Raw genomic sequence first — 10,486 nt, 5'->3', positions numbered from 1 at the left:
CTAGAAATCAAGCCAGAAATTACAAATAAAGCTGAATTTACAGCTCTCACAAGTTTCCTGAGGCCCTAATAGATAAGGAGTGGGGCACTGAAACACGGAATGGGAACATCTGGGTGGAACCCTGAGAGTGCTGAACCTCAGATTTCTCGAAACCTTCCAGGCTAGCAGTCCAATCCCTCTGCCTGGAGACGATGGTAAGGCCTCATTTGAAACAGATGCCTCACAAGATGAAGTGTTTGCCTCCCCCCAGTCCTCTCCGTCTCATCTCATTGCTTCCAGCAATTGCTTCTTGCAGCCTGACTCTTTGCTAGTTACAACCACCTAGATAAAACTGGCATATGCGGCTTTAAATAGAAGTTCAAAGGCAACTAAAAAACTCTAAGGCTTCACAAGCTTACCCAACACTTGTGCCTTTTGAGTTGGAATCCTTATCAGTTGCTCACTGATCACTTAACAGCAGCAGCTAATTTAGCCGTCAATAGGCAGTAGCCATGCTGATGAGAGTCCTCAGTCGGCTGTAAGGCAGAAGAAATGATCAGGGTTCCTAGGGACATTTCTTGACTCTCAATCTTACAAGAAGGCTTATTTAATCTCCCCCATGTGTCTTCAATCTCTCTCCTCACTGATGTTAGTTTCCCTAGCATGCCACTCTCTCCGCTGAACTCAAGTTAACTAGAACTGCAGGCAGTAACAAGGATGTTTTTGATGTGCAAAAGCATCTTGTTTTACAGAAAGTGCAGGGCCAAAGTACCACACAGCCAGCACCAGAGCCAGGACTACAAGGGAGGAGGCTTTTCCACTTCTAAATTCTTACCACTTACTAGCTTTTATGATCTTAACAAGGATTAGCTTCTCTGGGCTCCCATTTCCTTATTGGAAAATTGGAAATGATTCTTTTACTCAAGAGGATGTGGGTTAAAGGATGTCGTGAGTGTGAAGGGAACTGGCATATAACAGGGCCTCAGCAAAACACCCCAGTTTGCTTCCCTCTGCCTTGGATAGCTCGCTGGACAACCTCCTTCTCTCGAACAGCAGCTTCCTAAACACATGCCTCTTTCAAAGAAAATGGAACCCAATATTTTTCTGTTTCCACTTGCACAGTGCCTTGGGATTTGAGGCAGGTTGCATCTCAGATTTCAAAGAAATGGGGAGAAGCAAGACCACCTGAGGTCTAGTTCAAACTGAAGGATCCCAGGGTACATTGGGTCCTGCTATCAGAAGCCCACGGTTATTGTTGTTTAAGGAAGTCCCCCAACCCCCAGATTTCTGCCCCTGAGCCTCGAGTGGCTTCCACAGAGTCTCAGTGAGTCAAAAGGCAGGGGCCAAGAGTCAAAGCCAGGGTGCTCTATTGAAGGCTTCACCACTCACCAGTCACAACCCTGGACCACCTGCCCCTTCCTGAGCAAGGCTTGGCTGCGGGGGTGTGTGTGTGTGTGTGTGTGTGTGTGCATGTATGTGTGAGATAACATCACTGTCATCAGGACAGCTGTGAGAGTCACACGCTGTACCAGCACACTGGCCCAGTGCCCAGCATGCATTAAACTTAGTGAATCCAAGGCTTTGTTGTGTGTGTGTGTGTGTGTGTGTGTGTGTGCGTGTGCTGCACACACCTGAGGACGGGGCAAGGGTTACAGCTCAGCATGCACCGTGTGGGCACCCACCGCCCTTTAGTTACCTCTTTCTCACATCCACTGTTCTACCCCCGGCTCCTGGCATGCACTGAGCACGGCGGGCTAACAATTTTACTAACACACTACTAAAGAGAGTAATAACCTACAGGGGAAAAGAATATGAAAAAATACATATGTATGTATGTATAACTGAATCACTTTGCTCCACCCTTGAAACTAAAACAATGTAAATCAATTACATCAATTTAAAAAGGGAAACAAAGGAAGAAACCCTCATAGACATTAACACTCATGCTGCAGTTACTATACTGAGCTGAGTGGACACCATTAAAAGATCACTACTTTAACCTCCTTTACTCTGTCCTTCGGAGAAGGCAATGGCACCCCACTCCAGTACTCTTGCCTGGAAAATCCCATGGACGGAGGAGCCTGGTAGGCTGCAGACCATGGGGTCTCGAAGAGTCGGGCACAACTGAGCGACTTCACTTTCACTTTTCCCTTTCATGCATTGGAGAAGGAAATGGCAAGCCACTCCAGTGTTCTTGCCTGGAGAATCCCAGGGACGGGGGAGCCTGGTGGGCCGCCGTCTATGGGCTCGCACAGAGTCGGACACGACTGAAGCGACTTAGCAGCAGCAGCAGCACTCTGTCCTTCATAAATTCACACATAACACACAAAACACCTTTTCATTTTCAACAACATACATTTCTGCAGATAAAAAAGGTGACCCACACTTTCATTTTCTTTATTTTTCATTGATACCGTATGAATACAAAGTTTCTATAAAGCTACAAAATGTCTACCACTTTATCAAGAAGGCATCAAAATGTGTCACTTTGCAAAGACATGAAAACACCTGCAGGAACTGACACAAAAATAGCATTTTTAGAGTGATGAAATAATTGCACTTAACTGTCATGGATATTACAGTTATCACACATATGTACCGCGAAAGCTAGAATACATTTTTTTTTTTTTACAAAGCACTTTATAAAAAAATTCTCTGCACACAAACCCTATAATTTTCATATAACTATCATACTAAAGATAAATTCACTTTAAAGCCAACACTTAGAACATTTTTAAACAAAAAGGTACCAGTACCTAAACACAGACATTAACAAATACAAGAATACTGTACTGCCAAGAGGTTTAACCAAATGCCTTTTGAAAGCTTCTGCAAATAGGTTAAGAAAACATATGTGAGAATTTGCACCCCCCACCCCCTGTCTCTCCAATCTCTCCAAGAGGAAGCTTACTGCCCAAAGGCAGACTCCTCAGCCCGCTCCCAACAGCAGTACAATATTGAAGGAACCACTGAGCAGATGAAACGCTTACATCACAAGCCCATTTTATACACGTGACACGAAGACACAGACTGTGAGAATCCCATTAAGTCACTGAGAATGTGAACAAACACACGTGGCAAAAACCAATTTACATAAAATGTAAGCATATTCATAAGAATTAAAGGCTATTCAGGTTTCTTTTTTAAATGTTACAAAACTTTTTTTTTGTCATTTTTAGGCACGTAGTTTTTGTTTTTACTTGTTTTTTTCTTCCTTATCTGCAGTCATGAGCCTACTGAGAAAGGCCTACGGAAGGGACTCTTTTAAGGAGGTAACAGGGAGATTTTTTTTTAAGAAGTGCAGTTCATATCTAATTTACACAGTGAAACTAATCACAGAAAAGGACTGAGGCAAAAAGGAAAAGAGAAAGAAGAAAGAAAGGGAGGGAGGGAGAGAGAAAACCAGAGACTGGTTTCCAATTGATTTATACCTAGATTCTGTCAGCCTCTCTTAAGAAAAAGGGGAATGAGAAATTTTCACAATGGAAGTCAGACGAAAGAGAGCCAGCCTGAGAGAGGTGGAATCTTTTGGAATCTGACCCCACTTAATGATGAACAGAGAGGGAAAATGAATGCCATTTCAAATATTAAAATGATGGAGTGGGGCATATGACAGACTCAATGCAAATTCACAGAGAATAAAACAAGTTAACAGCTTAGGAAGTAGGACAATAAATACAAATATTTCATCTTATTTAATGGTGCATGACTTCAGTGAAACTATCCTTTGCAATGCAATACATTTTAAACACAAACCTTCATTCTTAACAATATAAGCAATGAGTTATTGAGAGAAAACTATTGCCAAAGAAAGCACAGGAACAGTTGAAGAGGGAAATAGGAAAACAAATATTTGATTAATTTCTTCCAAGTTGTGGTGTAGTCTTGACATGACAGGGAGGGGCTGAATTCAAGCAGCTAACTATAACTTGTGTTGAGCAATTTTCCTTTTCATTTGACTTTTTTTTTTTTCATTGTATAAACTTCTATGAGCACTCACAACTTGGTGTGGATAGAAATCACTCCTGAAGTTTCAGAGAGCCCAAAGAGGGTATTCTTAAAGACACCAGGTAGAAACAGATGGATTATACACATTCAGAGGCTAACTTTCAACGATTCTAATGTCATTGTAAAGTCTATATTGGTAAAGAACAATCTTTTTTTTTTGTCCTGGCTTTTATTTGGCTGGTGTTTTTGCCTTCTCGTCCTTTTCACTCCTCTTCCTCCCCTCTATCAGTTTTCCCAATTTACACAAAGTTTTGATAAAAGCCAACAGGGACTCTAAAAGAGTTGCCCTTTAGAGGGCTGGAACATTCTTTGAAAATTCCGAATTGTGAGTGGTACTCTTTGGGAGTTTCTCATAGCACATTCAGACAACACTCAGAGTCAACATTTTCGCCCTAAGAAGAACACGTCAATTGTGATGACCCTAAACCATTTTTTGTTCTGCACTGTCATCTCAGTTTGAGGCTTCCAACTTTCAAAACGGTATCACTGCGTAAACCGGAGAAGTGCGAGCTGGCATCTGAGTGGAAAGGCAGGCTCTACAGACTGAGCACAAGCGTACGGAGAAGGTCACATCTGTCCACTGGCTGACAGCCTGCGGGTTGTGTGCAAGTCCCCTCGGGCGGACGCAGGGCTGGGTGATGGGCAGAGATGGCGTACTGGGTCATGGCACACAAACATACCAGTTTCTGGGGATCCTCCTGCTGCCGTGGGCTCCAGGGCTGGGAGTGGTGGGGGGGGTCCCCTACGGCGTATGATGCACAGCAGGCGGGGTCCATGTCGTGCTCTTGTGAACAGAGGCCTGTCGTTGGTTATTCATCCCGGTAAACCAAAGGCATTACGGTGATCTCAGAATATTTTTGGTCTCTCTACAAATTATCATGATTATGGCAGCACTTTTCTAAGCTGGAATCTCAAACCAAAGGCACTTTCATGCTAGAGTGCAGAAGGTTCACAAATAGCTAAGTTTTTGGTCGTGGATTTAAAAGGCAACATTTAAAGTGTACAATTTGTTTTTCATAGTAAACTATGAAGTTGCAAGACCTTCCATTTTGGTATAGACATTGGACGGTGTGGTCAATGAACTGACTTCTGTTCATTTCGGATTTCAGACCAAGAAGTCAGTTTTCTATAGATATGAAGAAAAATGGGCTTACGAAAAACAAAATGGAAAACAATGCTTGCTTGTTCTGTTTTAAATACTGAGCCGATTAGTAAAGGGACATAGAGAACCGGTGTGAGAAAAGGCTGGCGGCACGACTAAGTATCACTAAGGCACTGCTTACTGAACGCTTTGGCAGCTCTGAATTGAAAACTTCCTACAAAAGTAACAATAGTAAGAGAAATGCTTCCAGCTTACAAAAGGGCTCACAGTTCCGAGGCAGCCTTCTGCACTGCAAACCCTACATGCAACATCGCGAAGATTTAAGGCTTTTCAGAAATGACATGTGCAGGGTTTCGCCACAGAAACATCAACAGAAGGAAAGAAGCAATGCAGACGTATCCTCTTAATGTCACAGGTGTGAACACCAACACACAAAATGGGTTCTAGCCTTCGTTAGCACAGGCGTAGTGTACCAGAGCATACACAAAAATCATACAAGTGATCGGTACCTGGTTTGAAAAGTTGACTGTCATCTTGTGTGATTTAAATAATTTATGTTTGTACAAAAACAAACTGCAAAGGCCGCTAGAGTGTTGAGACCTAAAGAGAAGACTTGGGTCTGTAACATCAAGTTCTGGGCATGGGGGCTGGTTTTTTTTTTTTTTTTTGGCTGGTCTGAGAGTGGGACTTTGCTGCTGGGATGTTTTGTGAAGAGAAATTTGATTCAGAGCCTGTGGCAGGTGAACTGTCCTCGGGGTAAGGAAAAGGCTCATCAGCTTTCCTGTCTGCTGGTGGGTGCCTCCCCAATAGGACCCTCAAGGAAGAAGCAGCATCAACCCCGGAGGATGCTCTTGCTCTGGCAGAAGAAGGGTCTTCCTCTCCCTCTCTTCCTCACTGAGCACCAAAGAGGAACAACCCCCACCAAAAGGCCAAGGATCTAGTGGCAACTAAAGCCTTCCTAGTCAGCTGTCACTGACCAGCACGTGACTCTGGGCAAGTCATGTCTCCTCCGGGTCTCAACTCTCTCATCTACAAACTGGAGGAGGTCACAGGCATACCTCGTTTTCTCACGTTTCACAAATATTGCAGTTTTTACAAATTGAGGGTTTGTATCAAATGAGTCTACTGGCATCATTTTTCCAACAGCATTTGCTCACTTTGTGTCCCTGTGTCCTGTTTTGATAATTTTCACAATATTCTAACTTTTTCCTTATTTTCATATTTTTAATGTGGTGATCTATGATCTTTAAGTTACTATTGTAATTGTTTTGGCATTTTCCAGCAATATGTTAATTAAAGTATGTGCACTGATTTTTTTTAGCCATAATACTATTGCACATTTAATAGACTACAATATAGTGTAAACCTAACTTTCACATGCACGGTGTGACTTGTTTCACTGTGATATTTGCTTTTTCGTGGTTCTCTGGAACCAAGCCTGTGCTACCTCCGAGGTATGCCTGTAGACTGTGCTCTCCCATAGCTTAGTAAAGAAAAACTCTAGTAGTCCTCTTACAAAATGAATCCTTCTCTCCTCCATCCTTAAAGATGAAGTGTTCCAGAAGTCTCTATAAATTCTACAAAAAACATTGAGTCTAACGCTAAAAGTAGAAGACCAGAAGAAATTCACTAAAATGATCAAAGGTCTGATTATGAGAACAATAACCTTATAAGAAATAATGAAAATAGGTGGCATTTTCTAACCAGATGAAATAAGGAATCAAGAGCAAATTAGAAATGCTCTTTAAGCAGTATGAGTTGATCATAGGATGTTGGTAACCAGTTGTCCCCAATTTCCCCAGGGAGGAAGGAAAGAATACTTGTAGCTGAGAGACTCTGTTGTGAAGTAGAAGCTCTGAAACAGGAAGAAACATGGACAATATGTCATTTGAGTAATATTCCTACCTGTCTCTTGATGGCCTGAAACAAGGCTCCCAGGAGAGAAGCTTTCTCAGGATAAAATGGAAGGAAAAAGAAGATGTCAAATATGGCATTTGTGACCTTTGGATGTAGGGCAGTGCTTTTCAAGCAAGGGCAATTCTGTGGCCCATGGGACATTTGGCACTGTCTGGAGACACTTGGGATTGTGACAAGTGGGGAAAGAGTGTGTCTAGTGGGCAGAGGCCAGGGATGCTGCGAAACCTCCTACAAGGCACAGGACAGCCCTGCACCACAAAGAAGTATCTGGTCCAAATGTCAAAGGGTCTAGAAAGGGTTGAGAAACCCTGGTCTAGGGTAGCTTAGACATTCTGGGATTCTAGGACATGTTTTGAAAAAACCTCGACTTTACTTAGGTCTCTTGCTAAGATGGGAAATGAATGCCAAGAGACCAAAGATCAGTTCTTTAGTTTCTCCCTACTCAGGCTGTGGAAAGTGGCCTCCAAACTCTCCAGTGAAAGCACAAGATGTCCCTGAATCAATCCTGGTAGTGGAGGGTCAACCAGGAGATGGAGCACCTAGCAGACAGCCGTGAGGACAGAGTTTTGGAAAGGCTTCTTTATGGTTCAGAAAGCTTGACGAATGAATAAGACTCTGCCATGAATGGTCAAAGACCAAAAATCAGACTTGGATTAGATGTTGTCACACAAATCTAATTCCAGGGTCTAATTTAGAAGAGACAGAGAAATGGACCAGTGGTTAAGACAGGAAAACTACCTGCCCTGGAGAAACCTTTAGAACAAGACAAGAAGCAAACTTGTTTTAAGAGCAAAAAGTAACCCTCAAGGTCATCCGTGGAGACCCCAAACTCAACTACAAAGGCATTTGGAGGAAGAGGACAAGTATCAGAGGGCCTAGCCTGACTCTGTGAGGCCAGGGAATGACCTACTCTTTAGTTAACAGAACTAGTCTCTAGCTGGTGTTTCAGGGTCTCAGTCTATTTGTGCTTTGAAAAAAGTAAATCCTAAGAGCCCTCCTGGCAGCATGGAAGACTTCCATTCCTGGGAGAGAACGTGAACCAAATACCTCTCCCCCTGAAGTTCTGGGATGGCCTGGCTTTTAGCCACATAAGATCACTTGCACCCCTAGGTCCTGAGAAGACTGGGGATAATTTTCAGTAAGATGCAGGAGATGGGAGCAAAAGAAGCACCTGGAAGAGGGGTGACCAAGAGAAGTCATAAGTATGATGACCAAGGGAGAAGCTTAATACTTGGGCCGAAGACCAGATGGAAGGGTGGGCCGCTGGGTCAACTCTTCAAAGGTCCCCTCAGAATCAGGGAACAAACTGTAGTCTGTTTATGGAGGGAAGATGCACACCATCCTGCTGGCTTACGTAAGGGATGTGCATTCCAAAAGGGGAAAGTTCTGCACTTTTTCCTCTGGTCTTCCCAGGGACCAGGGTCATGGGTTTGGGTGCGGTCAGGCTTGGTTCAGCATTCTGTTTCCACAAGCCAGCCACACCCTCATGCTCCTGACCTCAGATACTAGCCAATACATAAGCAGGGTCACAGTTGGTTGAGGGGAAAGGGAAGAGGGTGTGTAGGTTACTTGAATGTGACAGTACAAAGTCTTTTTTTATTTTTCTGGCTTGATGTAAAAGTCTTGACATGCTTTAAAACTTGCAAGACATTTCATGTTCTGTAGTGTTAACATTCCTGACGATTATCAACAAGTCAATTTCCTCCAGGAAAGTGGGGAGTATGCCCTGTCCCCTTCCCAATGTATGGAAGTAACAAGACATGTGACCACACCAAACCATCTCTGCCTGGACAATGCTTTGGAATACATGGGTTGGAAAGTTGAATCTCTCTAGGGAAGGAAACCTCCCAAATGAACCTGTTTGGAAAGGGCAGAGATAGATAGCCGAGCCTCTTCAGCCTCAGTCAACTAAGTATTGTGACTTATTGAGAGATGTCAAGAAAATGGGTGTCCTTAGAGAATACACCAAGATCTACGGACACAGATTGAGAAATACATATATCAGCACCTAGCAAACTGAGTGACACTGAACAGATGTTCAATAAATAAGTGTTGAATAACTATATATGTATATGTGTGTATGTACACACAAACACACACACACACACATAGTTACAACAGGTTAATATGCATATTGGATCACCAGAAATAACTTATCCACAGGCTGGTGAGTATGCTTGTGATGTTCTGGGGAGCAGAAATCCTAAAACTGATGAGCCTTTGCAAGTTTGGTTTGATGAAATTTCTCCCAGCCACAGGGTTTTCCATAATTTGCAGCTCACAATGCAGTATTCATGCCAATTTTGAATTTTTGTTATTAAATTTCAGTGGTTCAAATATTTACTCATCTTAATAAAAAAATTTGGTTGTCCATATAAAATATAACTGCACACACAAGACTATAAACATTGTAAGCTTAGATTTTCAGTATTTATCTACTTATTGCAAAAAGAGCCATCTTTTTTTTTCATTAAATAATCATCACATTAGTACAATACAATTTTATATTTTTTAAATATACTATATATGTTAAGGATAAGGGGTGAAGTTTTCTTCCTCTGTAATACCTGTTTCAAGAGTTTAATGGATTAGGAGATTAGTTTTAACCTTGAGGAAAAAAGTACAAATTTGTCTCATTAGGATATTTCTACCAAGTATTTCTTAAGGCTATATTTTAACATTTGGTTTCAAAAGGAAAGAAGAGTTTCATTTAAAAAATAATTTAGTGAATTACATTCTTTCATAACTTCCACCCTAATTAGTTACAAAGATAAGTCTAAAGATTCTTAGTTTTGTGTACTAATTTACATTTATATTTAAAGATTAATTTTACTTGTATCTTAAAACAAGAATTTTATGTTGGAAAAAAAAACACACTAAATACATTTGTATAAACGCTGTAAATGTCCAATGGCAAATGCTCTGTCTCAATTTTTTTTCCTACCACAATGAGAAACAGGTCTCTGCAGACAGAGACTTGGGTTCTTAAGGTTCACCTTTCTGAGGAATCGTGGGCTGTGGATCTGAATAACACACAGAAACAACTCAATTTCTCTTTTTACAACTGTACCAGAACTTCACAGCTACAATGAGTATGAACACATGAAAAAATGACTTCAAACAGGATTTAGAAAAATCGGGGTGACCTCAGGGCCAGGGCAGCACCCCTGCATGGTGAGGTTTACAGTCAGTCGTTCGATCATGGAGAGAGTGTGTGTGTGTGTGCACATACGTGTGTGTGTATATACAGATATCTATATATATAAATAACCACGCTTAGTCCTTTACAAGCCTGTAAATATGATGCTGTGCTCCATGTTCACTATTTGAAACTTCAAATACACAGGCCATGCACAGGAGAGTTTCTTGTGTATCCCTGTTTGTTACCACCTGTTAAAAAAAAAAGTGTAAATGGAAAAGATTGTGAAAAAGAAAGTACATGTATATATGTATGTATGTATAACTGAATCACTTTGCTGT

The 10,486-nt window shown here is 41.8% G+C and overlaps 1 protein-coding gene across 11 annotated transcripts in view; it reads right to left on the bottom strand.

Moving 5' to 3' along the window:
• Positions 1-2,355: 2,355 nt before the first annotated feature.
• The window catches only part of TEAD1 (TEA domain transcription factor 1), a 274,281-nt gene continuing 266,150 nt past the window's right edge, over positions 2,356-10,486 (bottom strand). For all 11 annotated transcript variants that reach the window (XM_070383945.1, XM_070383946.1, XM_070383947.1 and 8 more), the window contains one exon: positions 2,356-10,396. In XM_070383945.1, the coding sequence (XP_070240046.1) occupies positions 10,283-10,396 (114 nt within the window). In that variant the 3' untranslated portion in view covers positions 2,356-10,282. The remainder of the gene's footprint in view (positions 10,397-10,486) is intronic.

This window comes from Bos mutus, chromosome 15, assembly GCF_027580195.1.
Source record: "Bos mutus isolate GX-2022 chromosome 15, NWIPB_WYAK_1.1, whole genome shotgun sequence".
NCBI classification, from domain to species: Eukaryota; Metazoa; Chordata; class Mammalia; order Artiodactyla; family Bovidae; genus Bos; species Bos mutus.
Note: the sequence above shows the minus strand (reverse complement) of the source record. Positions and strands in the feature narration are given on the sequence as shown.